This window comes from Schistocerca piceifrons, chromosome 3, assembly GCF_021461385.2.
Source record: "Schistocerca piceifrons isolate TAMUIC-IGC-003096 chromosome 3, iqSchPice1.1, whole genome shotgun sequence".
In the NCBI taxonomy this organism is placed as follows: domain Eukaryota; kingdom Metazoa; phylum Arthropoda; class Insecta; order Orthoptera; family Acrididae; genus Schistocerca; species Schistocerca piceifrons.
The window spans coordinates 213,209,687-213,224,353 of record NC_060140.1 but is presented as its reverse complement, the minus strand read 5'-3'; the positions used below and the strand labels follow the sequence as shown (position 1 = coordinate 213,224,353).

Below are 14,667 nucleotides of genomic sequence, written 5' to 3'. Positions count from 1 at the left end.
TGATTGACAGAGACCATAGACAGTTGAAGAGGGTCATAGTGTGTAATAGGCAGACATCTATCCAGATTGTCAGACAGGAATTCCAAGCTGCAACAGGATCCACTGCAAGTACTATAACAGTTAGGTGCGAGGTGAGAAAACTTTGATTTCATGGCCGAGCGGCTGCTCATAAGCCATACATCACACTGGTAAATGCCAAACACCACCTCGCCTGGAGTAAGGAGTGTAAATATTGGACAATTGAACAGTGGAAAACTGTAGTGTGGAGTGACAAATCACAGCACACAGTGTGGTGATCCGATGATATGGTGTGGGTATGGCGAATGACCAGTGAACGTCATCTGCCAGCGTGTGTAGTGCCAACAGTAAAATTCGGTGGCGGTGATGTTGTGGTGCAGTGGCGTTTTTCATGGAGGGGGCTTTCACCCCTTGTTGTTTTGCATGGTACTATCACAACATAGGCCTACATTGATGTTTTGAGCACATTCTTGCTTCCCACTGTTAAAGAGCGATTCGGGGATGTCGATTGCATCTTTCAACACGATCAAGCACCTGTTCATAATGCACGGCCTGTGGCGGAATGGTTACGCGACAATAACATCCCTGTAATTGACTGGCCTGGTCAGAGTCCTGACCTGAATCCTAACACCTTTGAGATGTTTCGGAACAATGACTTCATGCCAGGCCTCACTGACCGACATCAATACCTCTCCTCAGTGCAGCACTCCATGAAGAATAGGCTGCCATTCCCCAAGAAACCTTCCAGCAACTGATTGAACATATGCCTGAGACAGTGGAAGCTGTCATCAAAGCTAAGGGTGAGCCAACACCATATTGAATTCCAGCATTACCAATGGAATGCGCCACGAACTTTTAAGTCATTTTCAGCCTGGTGTCCGGATACTTTTGATCACATAGTGTATCTTCCTCTTTTTGGCTCAAGATTTATAGCAACATATTTCTTTCTTTCCTTCTTATATCTTCCCCCCTACATTTTCCAATTATGTACAGTTATTGCTGCAGGCAAGCATGAAGGTTTGATAACTGTGTCTAGATGTTTTATTTTAAGCTCTTGTGTTATCGGCAGCTTATTGTTAAGTGCCTTTGTTATTTGATCTCCTAGCTATAGCTACTCGTCACCACCTTGTTAAGAACTTTTATTCCTTCTATTAACCCCAAAACTCCTGGGAGCCTTTTCAATTTTTATCATACATTCTGTTTTCTTGTATGTAACATGTAGTCATTTTTACTTTATTGTAGAGCTCTTCAGAACTATTCTTCACTTACAGACATTTTTGTAAGCCTAATATGTTATCTGTGCATGCCAATCAAAATATTCTAACTGTTTTTTTTCTCTCCCAGTTCTGAATCCTCTTCATATGATTTTCTGTATCACTCTACAACAATTTTTTCATGGGCACAGTTAAATAAAACTAATGTTATATTTCATCTTGTTCAAGTGTTTACGAGACAAATAATACCACACATATCTATCTGAGGATATATCACTAACCATCAATTGAAGGTAGCTCCGAGCACCAGGCATACAAATACAATAGGTCCTTTTTCATTGTTCATTTTTCCTCTCTACATATATATTCTTCTCTTGCCACCTACCTCTTTGCCCAAGCACATTCAAATGACTGCACATACACACACTATCTGTTTGCAAATCATGCACCATGTAATAACTTTTGTGGCACTGTGTGCCTTTTACATGAGTGTCCGCTGCTGAACACCACATCCATTTGGCGAATATGATCAAGCTTAATTTTTTGTTGTGTTTATGCCAGATTCTCATATAGAATTATATAACACATCCTGGATTTTTCATTCTCTATGCTTTGACTGTTAGTTTTCATCCACTCTTCTACAGTTTCAGTAATGGTACAGCTATGATGCAGTAGGATTTTTTAAAGTGACAAACTGCAACATCCATAGCTGCATAATGTTTTTGACATTGAAGCTTTTGGAGCTCTACCACTATGTCACCTCCAGCTTTATATTTGTTATTTATATGTCCTTGAATAAATTCTTCACTTTGTACTCATCAGGAGGCTCGTTGTCCAGTATTGCCATTGATGACTGTATCACTTATAGCCTTCCCTACAGACCATCGCAGACCAGTAATTTATCAAAGAATTTTGTAATTTATTCACAGCTTTCCTTTTACATGCTTAATGCACCATCTGCATTAACAATGCCTTTTAATAATAACTTTGAAGTAAAACTGGGTCTATAGTCCATGAGACAGAGAAAGCTGAGAAGCTAAGAACACAAGAGAGGACAGCTATTAAGACAGAGACAAAGAAGAAGATGGTGAGAAAGAAATGTAGCAGAGAGAAACACAGACAGGGATGGGAAAGTGAAGCACGGCATTAAAAAGAGAAGAGTAGTTGAGCAATACAAGGAAAAAAAATTGGAAAATTAAAAACAGATTTTCAGATTGTATAGGTAAACATGTGATAAATTACAATAATGGAGAAACAATTGTTACATGCTGAAAAATTGTATTTACTGGGATATGACATACCCAAGCAGGAGAATGAGAGGATAATAGAAACATTGATTGACATTAACTAGTGTAATGTGAGAAGAACTAAATTCCTGATGCGGAGCTCTGTCACCCTTTCAAAAATAGTGCAGTAATCATATTGAAACCAAGGATTCAAGTCATACCTTTGAAACGAACAGTATATATTGCAATATTGTATTGAGTGTTAATGGTGCAGCCTGTCTATGTCTGCTCATTCTTTTTTCTTTATTTCATTGATCTGTCACAGATTACACCAGTTGGCAAATACAATGAGCAGTCTCTGTCTGTTGAAGGACAGACTTGCTAATGAGAATGTTGGGGAAACCAGTGGCAGAATGAGCAGTCAAAATTCTACAGGGGCAGGAAAGTAAGACATGGGAGGCATTGCCACTTTATGTTGCTCTTTCATTCTTTCTCAAACACGTTAAAGATAAACAAAATCAAGTTAACAAAGAGGACTAAAGTTATGAGACAATACCAGGTTTCCTGCAGTTATCAACTCACCACTATGCATACGTTTGATGTGAACCTTCAGTTTCTGAGGTTGACAGAATTTGCGCCCACAGAAATCACACAGAGGACGAGCTCGTTGGGGATTGGCTGCACAGCCATATGTTCTATGCATTTCCAGATAATTCAGCCGTAGAAAGAACTGAAAAAATTAAAACTGGTATCAGTTTGTTGCTTTCTTCTTTCAAATTGTGGGTTCCAGCTACTTCTTTACAAAACTAAACAGATACTTCATGTAAAATCCTAGTTCATAGGAGAATCTTAAAACTATGTGCTACAATGCTACCAGTAATTGTGATGGGTAGTATCTTTTCCCTGTCTACCAATTAATGTGAATTTCTTAATCAATACTGAAATTAAAAAGGGAAATAAACAAACAAAACACACACACACACACACACACACACACACACACACGTGTCAACATTATTTTAACCTCCTACAATTGATCTGAATACACACTTAAATGAAAATGTTTATCCGTACTTTCTATATTATGAAATGGATGGTGGGTCTTCACTGATGATCTGTTGTTACCCATTACAAACACTTCCCCATACTCGCAGAATGGCAAAGTAAAGTTTGAGCTAATACATATAGCTCCAGTGAAATTTACAATGTACACTACCTTTTCTTCAAAAAGATCAATTGATAATTTAGGAAGCTCAATGTTCTGTAAGTTCAACAAGGGAAATCCATAAAGCTTGAAAGAGGAGTGATGTGAGGTGATGATACTTTGAGTCTGCCTGTCTTCAGTACTCATATGGCCCAACTAGTAGTGTGTGTGTGTGTGTGTGTGTGTGTGTGTGTGTGTGTGTGTAGGTTATGGGCACTCAACTGCAAGGTTATCAATGCCCTCATGCTCATTAAAACAAAAAAAATGTCAATAAGATCTCTAAAGTTGTTGCACACTCATGCGCTCACTCCTATCTCACTGAAATTGGTCACTTAATCATTCTATCGCATATGCAGTAAGACAACAGAGAAATAGTAAAAGGTACTATACACAAGATTAAAACACAATGACAAACAAACTAAAACAAAGGCACATGGAAATGTGACTGGCTGCTCACTTACAAAAAACATGGGTGAGCCAGTCATCCTGTTAATGCGTTAAAACCACCTCCCAACAATCTTTGGAAAAATGTTGGACAATTTGCAAAACTTCAAAACTAACCACATTCATTTGAATGTTATCTAAAATGAAAGACAGATCCATTAGCAAATCCGCCACTGCCCACTGATCGATCACTGTGCGCCATATTTTATTGGACTGTGTTTTATTTGTAGTTCAGCCACGAGCACCACACATCGGAGGGTCCTCTCACAGGAACAAGAAGTTGTGAGTCATAGGGTTGTGGCCTATGCGAAGATGACTAAGGAGGAACTTGGGTCATCAATGTGGCTGGAAGGAGGTATGCCACGGCCGTGCTGTGAGCTTCACTAGATGGAGCTTATTGTCTGTCACATCCAGCCACTCATCCTTCCACTGAGGCAAGACTGGTTCTCAACAGAGAGCCTATAGCATGCATGAGGATGGTACACTGAACTACCTGAGAATCACGACATGCCTCCTCTGCTGCTAGATGTGCCCCTTCATTCCCCACAATACACATGGACCTTAGTACCCAGCAAAAAGATACCTCCTTCCTCAATCGTCATAGTTGGAGGAAGACATCCTGGATATTCTGAACTACTTTATCTGCTGGGTACAGACATTGTAGAGAGTGAAGGGCACCCAGAGAATCTGAAATGACAATATATTTAGCACTGGAAGAACGTCTCATTTGCTTGATTGCTCGCAAGGTCGCATATAATTTTGCATCAAAGACAGTAAACTCTTGAGACAATCTTGAGCAGACAGGTTTAGGCACTTCACAATATGTAGTGTCTTCTGGGCTCTGGCTTTCTGGTCCCTCAGGTGTGGCAGCCATGATAATATCGGTTTCACTATATGGAATGTGCTTTGTTGTTTTTATGTCCTGGATGAAGAAAACCTGCTTTGACATGCTCCGGAAGCTTGCTGCTGTAAAATGTAATAATAAAAGTGTCTGACTTGGCAATACTGCCATTCACCCTTTTCAGAATTTTGTGCACATCCATAGTGCCTTCCCAGAACCAGTAGGCTCTCAGTTCTTCTCAGGGAATGTCAACAAGAACCCTGCAACACACAACACTTTTGCTGTTGTTCATGGTGTTGTGCAGTTCAGTTTCAATTGCATACTCCCCAAGGCATTGAGCTTTCATGAGGTTCTTCAATTGTTGGGAACTAGACATTTTGACCAAGAGCATCCCATTCCATAAGCGCTTGAGGGATTTTAAAGTTCCCCCAATGCCCTCTAAACCTTTCTTGTATACAAAACAGTGAAACTTTATCAAAGATACCCTCTTTCTTCTTAACTACGATAAGCATATTCTGACAACGATAAGCATATTCTGACAACCAGCATGCATTCTGTTACTGTTTACTGGAGGACTGGCTACCTGAGCCCTCTCATCTGAATGGATGTTGGTGCCTTCCATAGGCCCATTCATTCTGCTTAGGAGGAGGAAAAGAAACTTTCAAGAGATTCATTTTGGTGTCACAAGCAGCTAGAGATTTAAAAGTCCACCTAGACAGAGTCCCATGTGCCTAGATAAACCTCATACAACAGAGGAGTGGTGGGTTACCCGTAGGTTGCCCCGCTAATAACTGTTCCACCTCAACAGCCATGCATCTCATCAGCGTGCAGCACACTTTGAGATTGAGGGATTGTTTATACAGGTTTTTACCATCCTCATGATTTGGGTGGTCAAGCTAAGGTCCCCATTCCCTGTGACACCCAATGTTCACCTGCCATGCTGTACAGTGATTGCTGAAGCATGCCCAGAACTTATGGTGATGGGACTGGCAGTGCTTACCAGTCCCCAGCTCAGGAACCCTGGGGGTCGTGAAGCTCATTCTTAGCAAACGAATGCTGAGTCCCTGAGGGCACCTGTGAATTGTGGCCCATATTAATCTTAATCTGTTATGAATGTTCACTTGCCTAGTTTATTTTGTGTCTTGCTAAAATATGGAAGATTCCTGTCTGAATGGTTAAAAAGTGGCACTAGTAGGGCACTAAAAAGAGAACATTATGAAAATAATTACACACATAAAGAACTGCATTCATTTATAAGGCCTGAAAGAAAGATACACAACATATCTAGAAAGGCTATGGATTGATTTCTTGGAAGCAGTTTCCCAAGATGAATCTCACTCAAAATTATCTCAGTATCTACATAAAAATAGGAGGGGGAGCGGGAGGGGGGGGGGGGGGGGGTATTTGAGAGTGTGGAAAGATTACAGTTTAACATTCTTATAAGTGTGAAGTCATCACAAATGGGAATGGAAACTTATCTTACAGGGAAGACAATAAAGATTACACACACACACACACACACACACACACACACACACTCTCTCTCTCTACTGGATATGTACAGTAGAACCCCTCTAATCCGACCTTGGATGGTCCGTCACTCTGGTTAGTCCGATCATGCTCAGGCTCGCGAGCCTGTGCCGACTTGTCACCGACTGGACGCCTGTCGGGCCATTGTCGCGGTGTCTATCATTGTGCATATTGTTATACTATATGTTATTGTGCAGTTTTATCCTTTGTTGGGATTAAAAGACGTCGTCATTTGCTTTATTCCGTGTTCTCTTCAGTACTTATTACTGTAGATTTATTGCGTGTACAGTTGTCGATTTTTCAACATGTCTGGATTCAAACGTAAACACGTAACTCTTTCACTAAATTAAAAATTAGCAGTGCTACAAAGACTGGACAAAGGAGAATCGCTCCAAAAAATTGCAAAGGGACTGAATGTAGGTGTTACGACAGTTAAGGATTGGAGGAAGAATCGGAAAGACATTGAATCCTATACAGTTACGATTGATGATGAAAACACACTGAAGAATCGGAAAACATTAAAAAAGCCTAAACTTGAACTGCTTGATAACACATTGTGGATGTGGTTTTGTCAAGAAAGAAGGAAAGGAACTCCAACATCCGGGCCAATTCTCAAAGAAAAAGCGATAGTTTTGCACAAAAAACTGGAAGCCGAAAACAAATTTGCTGCCAGTGAAGGCTGGATTGATTGTTGGAAAACCCGTCATGGTGTCCAATTTTTTCTATTTCTGGTGAAAAACTATCTGCCGATGCCACAGCTGCTAAGGAGTTTTCTGTTAAGTTTCAAGAAATTGTAGAAGAAAATGAATTGTTACGCTGCCGAGTATATAACATCGACGAGACAGGGCTGAACTTTAAAATGTTGCCAACAAAGCCGCTCACAACTCCAAATGAATCCATGGTAGGAACGAAACTTGTAAAAGATAGAATAACAGTCATTCCTTGTAGCAACGCAGATGGTACCCACAAGCTCCCCTTGTTTGTCATTGGCAAATATAAGAAGCCAAGGGCATTCAAAAATATAAACTTATCTTCCTTGCCGGTTTATTACCGCAATCAAAAATCTGCTTGGATGGACTGTAACCTTTAAAAATCCTGGTTTTTCGACGAGTTTGTGCCATCGGTCGAAAAAGACCTGAAGCAAAAAAACTGCCTGTTCGTGCTCTACTGCTGTTGGATGACGCACCATCACATCAATCTGAGGAAGATTTGGTGAAAGGGGACATAAAAGCTCTCTTTCTGCTTCCTAATGTGACCTCACTCATCCAACCAATGGATCAGGGCGTTATCGAATGGTTAAAAAGGCAATATCACAGAAAGTATATCAGCTCAATCTTGGAAAAACCTGAAGGTCACAACTTATTTGAGGCAATGAAATCCCTGAACATCAAAGATGCTATCTACACAATCGCTGCAGCATGGGATGAACTGAAACCTGACACTCTGCGGAAATCGTGGCGTAAGCTTTGGCCACAAGTTGTAACTGAAAATGAGCATACCGAAGATGAGCACAACAACGACGCACTGGAAATCGTTAAAGACCTACAAACTCTGGAGCTGAACGTCCCTGCCAATGAAGTTGAAGAGTGGATCAACGAATGTGACGAAGACTGTGACACTTATGAAGAGCTCACTGACGACCAGATTGTTGCCGCTGTTAGCAAGGAAACTTTAATGAGGACTCGGACGGCGAAGACGAACCCCCCACCCGGATTTCACACAATGATGCAAAAAACGCTTTTGACAGTGCCCTTCAATACCTCGAGCAGAATCCAACTTCAATTCCAATGGACATTTTGTGGATAAAAAATGGAGGGAGACTGCAGCTAAATCTAGAATAACATTTGCTAAGAAAAAATGTATCACTGACTTTTTTTCCAAGTAATTTGTTTTCATTTTCACTGTAAAAACAATGCGTACAGTATATCATTTCTTAGTTTTTACATACAGTAGTTTATTTCTTTGTAAAAAAATTTCTTTTCAGTGCTATAAACATTTTTAGTTTACAGTATATATCGTTTATACGTTATTAAGTACAGTACAGTACTGTAGCTTGTTTGTCGTTTTTCCTTTTAAAACCAATACATATTATAGTGTGTGTAGACATTTTTTAGTTAATATACTGTTTAACACATCTTTTTATATTACTGTAGACGTCTTTAGTTCTTAAATTGTTCAATTTTTTTGCACTAAATGTATTTTTATATTTTTTGCAATAAATATTAGATTTTTCATATAATCCGACCTTTTTTTCGTTCCGACCATGGACCTGGTCCCGAAGGTGACGGATTAGAGGGGTTCTACTGTATGTGATAACTGCTTCTTAATGAACTAGCATATAAAATAAAACACACACACACACACACACACACACACACACACACACACTTCTGGATATGTATGTGATAAATAAAATAAAAGAGGACGAAGGGAGGGGGAACATAACACAAAGAATGGTTTTCATGCTTTATAAGACAACACATTTAACAGAAACACAACTAACATTTAAATACATTCTTGGTATAGTTATGTAAATGCAGTCAAATAAATTAAAATATCTAATGACAGATATGAAAGGCTGTAGCAAACTCTTTGATCATGCTACAAGGTAAATGACTGAGATTCAGAATAATGGCTCTTCCATTGCTCAAAGAGAATAAAAGTGAGAAATAACAACATTTCTGTGTTTTTATATAGAAACTCACATAGTACATCAAGCTCGCAGTGATACTAGAGTCCTGACAAAACAAAAATTATCAACTTTGTTTAATAAATGAGATGGAAAATGATAATACACTGGTGTCCAAAATTAAAGCAACAAACCAATATGTCTCTGGCCTATGTCTAATTCACGATATAATCATACAAACTGTCAACAGATGTCTGTCTGATTGTGTTCTGTACACAAGATGGCGTTCCAGTCAATGGACAACCACGCGAACAATGACGTGAGGGCACCTACCAAACGGGGTAGTGTTTGCTGAACAGTTCCACATCCACAATCACTGCTTACAGTCACAGACGGTGCTGTACGGCACAGAGAAGATGCCGACCAGACCCTCTGCTGTGAGGGGTCATACGAAGAATGGAGGCAGGACAACTGATGTGGCCCGATGGCTTGAAGTGAATCATTCTATTGTTTCTCTAATGTGACGACAATTTATAGAGGTCAAAACTGTAGACCGAAGACTAGGGCAGGACTGACCATGTGTGACATCAGAGATAGGACAATTATTTGGTGTAAGGGCATGACAGTACCACCTTAGTACTGCACGGCATCTGGCATCTGACCTCGCAGCATCCGCTGGATGTGTTGTGTTTAGGCAAACAGTGTACAGAAGGCTTTGGCAGAGTGGCTGTTTTGTCAGAGACCTGCTGTATGTGTAACTCTGATGTGTCTTCACAGAAGGAAACATCTAGAGCGGAGTCATCAACACGCCACCAGGATGGTCGAACAGTGCGCCGATGTTCTTTTCATGAGTTCCGATTTGGTCTGGAGAGTGATTCTCGATTCTCATCTGGAGGGAATGTGGAACATCATTTCGGGACCAAAACATTGTGGAAAGAGACTGATATCAAGGAGGATCCCAAATGGCTTGTGCAAGGATTACATTGAACACTCAAACAACTCTTCGTGAAATTGTATGGGTGAATTGGCAGGGTTTAACTGGTGTCAGGTACCGTGACAAGATCTTGGGACCTCATGTGTGGTTGTTGTGAGACGTTGTGGGCCCTGACTTCGTGCCGATGGGTGATAATATTCGATCTCAAAGAGTACAGGTTGTCATTGTTTTCTTGAAAATGGAAAGATATTGCATGCATGGCATGGCCTGCACACTCTCCCGATTTCAATTATATAGAGCATGTTTGGGATGTCCTAGGAAGACAGGTTGCATCATGTCAGCACCAATCACTCTCCAAGACTTGTTCTGCCAAAGGGCATTACTGCCTCAACGTGTGACTGATTACATTGTTCACATCATGCCCCGACGTTGTCAGGCCAATAATGCTGCCAATGGTGGCCACACCCATACTGAGCACATTACCCAGCTGTCGGAATGGGTGTGCAAATCCTTTAAGTTGGAAAAAATGAAGAACACTTTTGTCTACCATTATGCATGTTGCAGTTGTTCATGTTCTGTATTCTTTACATTGTTTCTATTACACTATCACCTGTTTATACTGTTTTGTGGCTGGCAAAATAAATGTAACCCTGCAAAATTTCCATTTGTTGTTTTAATATTGGACACCAGTGTAGTTAGTATTGTATTAGAAGGGCAGATTACGAGTCCGGTGTGACTGGGTGGATGCGACTGCATGGTGCATTGGCAGACACTACGAGGACAAATGTGTGTGTGCACAATTGAAGGACTGACGGCTTGTTGGAATATGCACTATCTACTGCAACAGAACATGTTACATGGAACCATGAAAACACTATTAGTTTTGGATGGATTCCTTCTCATGAACCAAATGTGACGTGTGTACTCGCCACCATTTTGTTAAGACGATGTACATACTATTACTTACAATTTTTTTAGTTGGCTGTGTCACCACATGTGTCACTCAATAGCTACACAGCATTAGGATTTAAATTACACATTTTAGGAGAACAATAACATGGAGATTAATCAAACACAAAAGATTCAGTTGCCAGTCCTGAATAATTTAAGACAGCTTCCAAAGCTAACAATGGGAAGTGCTGGATGGAATAACAACAATATGGAAATGATAGATTGCTATTCACCACACAGAGGTGCAGTCGCAGACAGGCCCAATGATGAAGACTGCTAAAATATTAAGCTTTCAGAGAAAGCAGTTGTTCTGGAATAGAAAACACACACACATAAATTCCTTTGAAGGAAGGGACGGTATACATACAAAACCATGGCATAGCTATAGCACCTGAATGGCACCCTCCTATGGGACATCTAGAAGAAACCTTCCTAGCCCCCAAAACTCACAACCCTTAGTCTGGTTCAGGTTAATTGATGATGTTTTCAGGATCTGGACCCAGGGTCAGGACACCCCATCCTCATTCCTTCACAACCTCAACACCTCATCTCCCATCCATTTCACTTGGTCCTCCTCACCCCAGTGTATCACCTTTTTGGACATTGACTTGCACCTCTCTGATGGCTCCATCCACACCACTGCCCATATTAAACTAATTAACCACCAATATGACCTGCATTTTGACCACTGCCATCCCTTCAACATCAAAAAATCCCTGCTGTACACCCGGGGCACCTGTGGATAACTTATCTGCTGTGACAAGAACGCCTTGTCCCATATGCTAACAGTCTCTCAAAGGGCTTCATAGACAGTCACTACCCCCTAAAACTAGTCTGCAAACAGATCTGTGGCATGTCCTCACATACCCTCAATCCTCCCAAAACCTCCAACGATCAGCACCCCTCTCATCACCCAGTATCACCATGGACTAGGATAACTAAACCATATCCTCCATCAGGGTTTTGATTATCTCTCATCATGCCCTGAAATGAGGGACATTCTACCCAAGACTCTACCCACCCCTTCTAAAGTGGTTTCTCCTCACCCACCCAACCTACATATCATCATATTCATCCCTAAGTCACTCCCACTCCCAAGCCCTTTTCATAGAGGTATATCCTAGTTGAAGGCCAAGAAGCAAGACCTGCCCAATCCACTCCACCCAGCACTTCTTACTCCAGTCTGTCAAAGAACTATGGCGCCCCATCAGAGGCTGAGCCACCTGTGAATGCAGCTGGGCATGACATGCTCAATTTCAATGATTAATTCACAACCCGGGCCATCTGGATCCTTCCCTCCATCACCAGCTCCTCTGTGCTATGCAAATGGATGCCCTCACAGTACATCCTTCGCTCCCATAACCATCCTGGCCTCAATCTCCTGTAACCTTCTGTCCCCACACTCTAGTCCCGTCTTGCATCCTGTAACCTCTCTCCAAATTTATGTCATCATGGCACCTTCAGCATGCACTACTCCTCACCAGCTCTGACAACTGACTATCGCATGCCTATACCCATGCACCTGCTGCCACCACTACCTCCTGCACTCCTAGTCAGCAAAATGGTTGCCTTCCTCTGAGCCACTAGCCACCCATCCCAACCCCTTGCCACCCAATACTAATCCCAACCCTATCCTAATCCATCTGCTAAAATGCAGCACTGGCACTGTGTGTCCAGCTAACATCAAACATCATATAAGGGCAGAGAGAGAGAGAGAGAGAGAGAGAGAGAGAGAGAGAGAGAGAGAGAGAGAGTGAGAGAGTCATACATTTGGCTAATGGAATAGCCATTTTACAAAGTAACTGAATTTTCTGACAGAAACAATACTGGCATTAGTTTTTAAATGTTTGGATCTCATTAGCCTAAATTATTAAGGACATTGTTACAAAAATCCATATCTTATGTACTGATGAAGCCTAGTCTCCTATATGTGGTCAATGGTGAATAAATAATTTCGGTATTTAATGCTGGATTCTGGCTTTTGAATTCCTGATGCACTTACCACTGAATGGGTGCTATAATTTCCTGGTAGTATGCACATCTCACTGGCAAAATCGTAAGTTTGACGCTGGGAATCACTCTCTTTCCAGGAGCAGCTAAAGAAATGCAACTCTGTCCAAGCAGACTTCTGCACTTCTGGGAATGCTGAATACAATTTGGTTACAGGATGTGTTCTCACAATATCAGTAGCATCAAAACCCAGTATCCTCTATGGTGTATTACTTGTAGTTGAATATTTATTTTATTTTAAAGAAGTATTTACCATCCTTACAATTGAAGCAGTTAATCTCACAATATCCATTTTCTGCAGCATATAACATGCCACTATTACAGGCAAAAATACCTTTTGAAATACGGGAAGAGAGTATGCTTAACAGGGGACTGGTTGTAATATCCAGGCATCACATCACAAATCTTAGATTTGCCAAAACAATATTCAGCCAGTGCTCTCAGACGTGTGTGCTCTCGTAGTGTCACCCATATATCATGTATGTTGCATACAGAAGCAACAGGAGTTCAACCAAAGACAATGTCCCACATTCTGCTAATTGGATGTACACATTATCACCACTCCTTAAGCTGACCCCAATTACAGTGAAAATTTTTCCACTACCAAACTTCAAGGTGACATCTGTTACGAACATGGATACCACACAAGGGCTATAATAAATAGTAAGAGAAAAGGAATGCAGGTTACAACATTATACTTAAGAAACAAGAATCAGAGCTAGCAAGGTAGACACATACTCTAATGTAAAAAATATATTTTGATGCTCTGAAGTCAAAGATTTTATATTTGAAACTTGGATGACAAATGATTTATGAATACGCCAATACCAAGAATAAACTGCATGAAATCTAAAGTAAAAAGGAGACGGACATTGCACATGAGGTAGTTTCTTCATTGTTGTCATCGTCTTCAAGTCATCTTCTCCTTTGTAAGACTCGCCTCTGTGTAACTAATGCTACCTACAGTCACTTAAACATTTTTACTATAGTCAGACTTAAGCCTCTTACAATTTTTACCCTCCACACTTTCCTCAATTAACCGAACTGACAATTTTATGACGGCTCAGGATGTCTCCTATCAACCTATCCCTTCTTAAGTTGTAACACAAATTTCTTTTCTCCCAATTTCTATTCAGCACCTCCTTGGTTACATGATCCGACTATCTAACCTTCAGCATTTTTCTGTAACACCCCTTTTCAATAGTAGTTCTTGTCTGAACAGTTATTGTCCAGATTTCGCTTTCCTACATGACTGCACTCCAAACAAATACTTCCAGAAAAAATTTCCCAACAATTAAATTTATATTAGATGTTAACAAATTTCTCTTTTTTCTGAAATGCATGTTTTACCATTGTCAGTATGCATTTTATAACCTCTCTGTCAGTTATTTTTTTAAAAAAGGAATTCCATCTACTACTTTGTCTATCTCATTTTCTAATCTATTCTTCAGGTAGTACCCAATTTGATTCATCTACATTCCATTACCTTGTTCTACTTTTGTTGACATTAAAACCTCTCTTCTAGATACAACCTAGTCCGATAACTTGATATTCCTAGCACTTTGCCCTCTTCCACAGAAATCCAATTTGATTGGCAAATTTAAAATTCTGATTGCTTCTCCCAAAACTTTAATTTCTTTGTGCACTTTCTGCATGGCTTCCATCA

The 14,667-nt window shown here is 40.5% G+C and overlaps 1 protein-coding gene across 1 annotated transcript in view; it reads right to left on the bottom strand.

Moving 5' to 3' along the window:
* Positions 1–14,667, bottom strand: part of LOC124788521 — a 130,006-nt gene that overhangs the window by 52,776 nt on the left and 62,563 nt on the right. Inside the window, exon 7 of the mRNA XM_047255791.1 lies at positions 3,041–3,188. Coding sequence (XP_047111747.1) covers positions 3,041–3,188 — 148 coding nt within the window. The remainder of the gene's footprint in view (positions 1–3,040; positions 3,189–14,667) is intronic.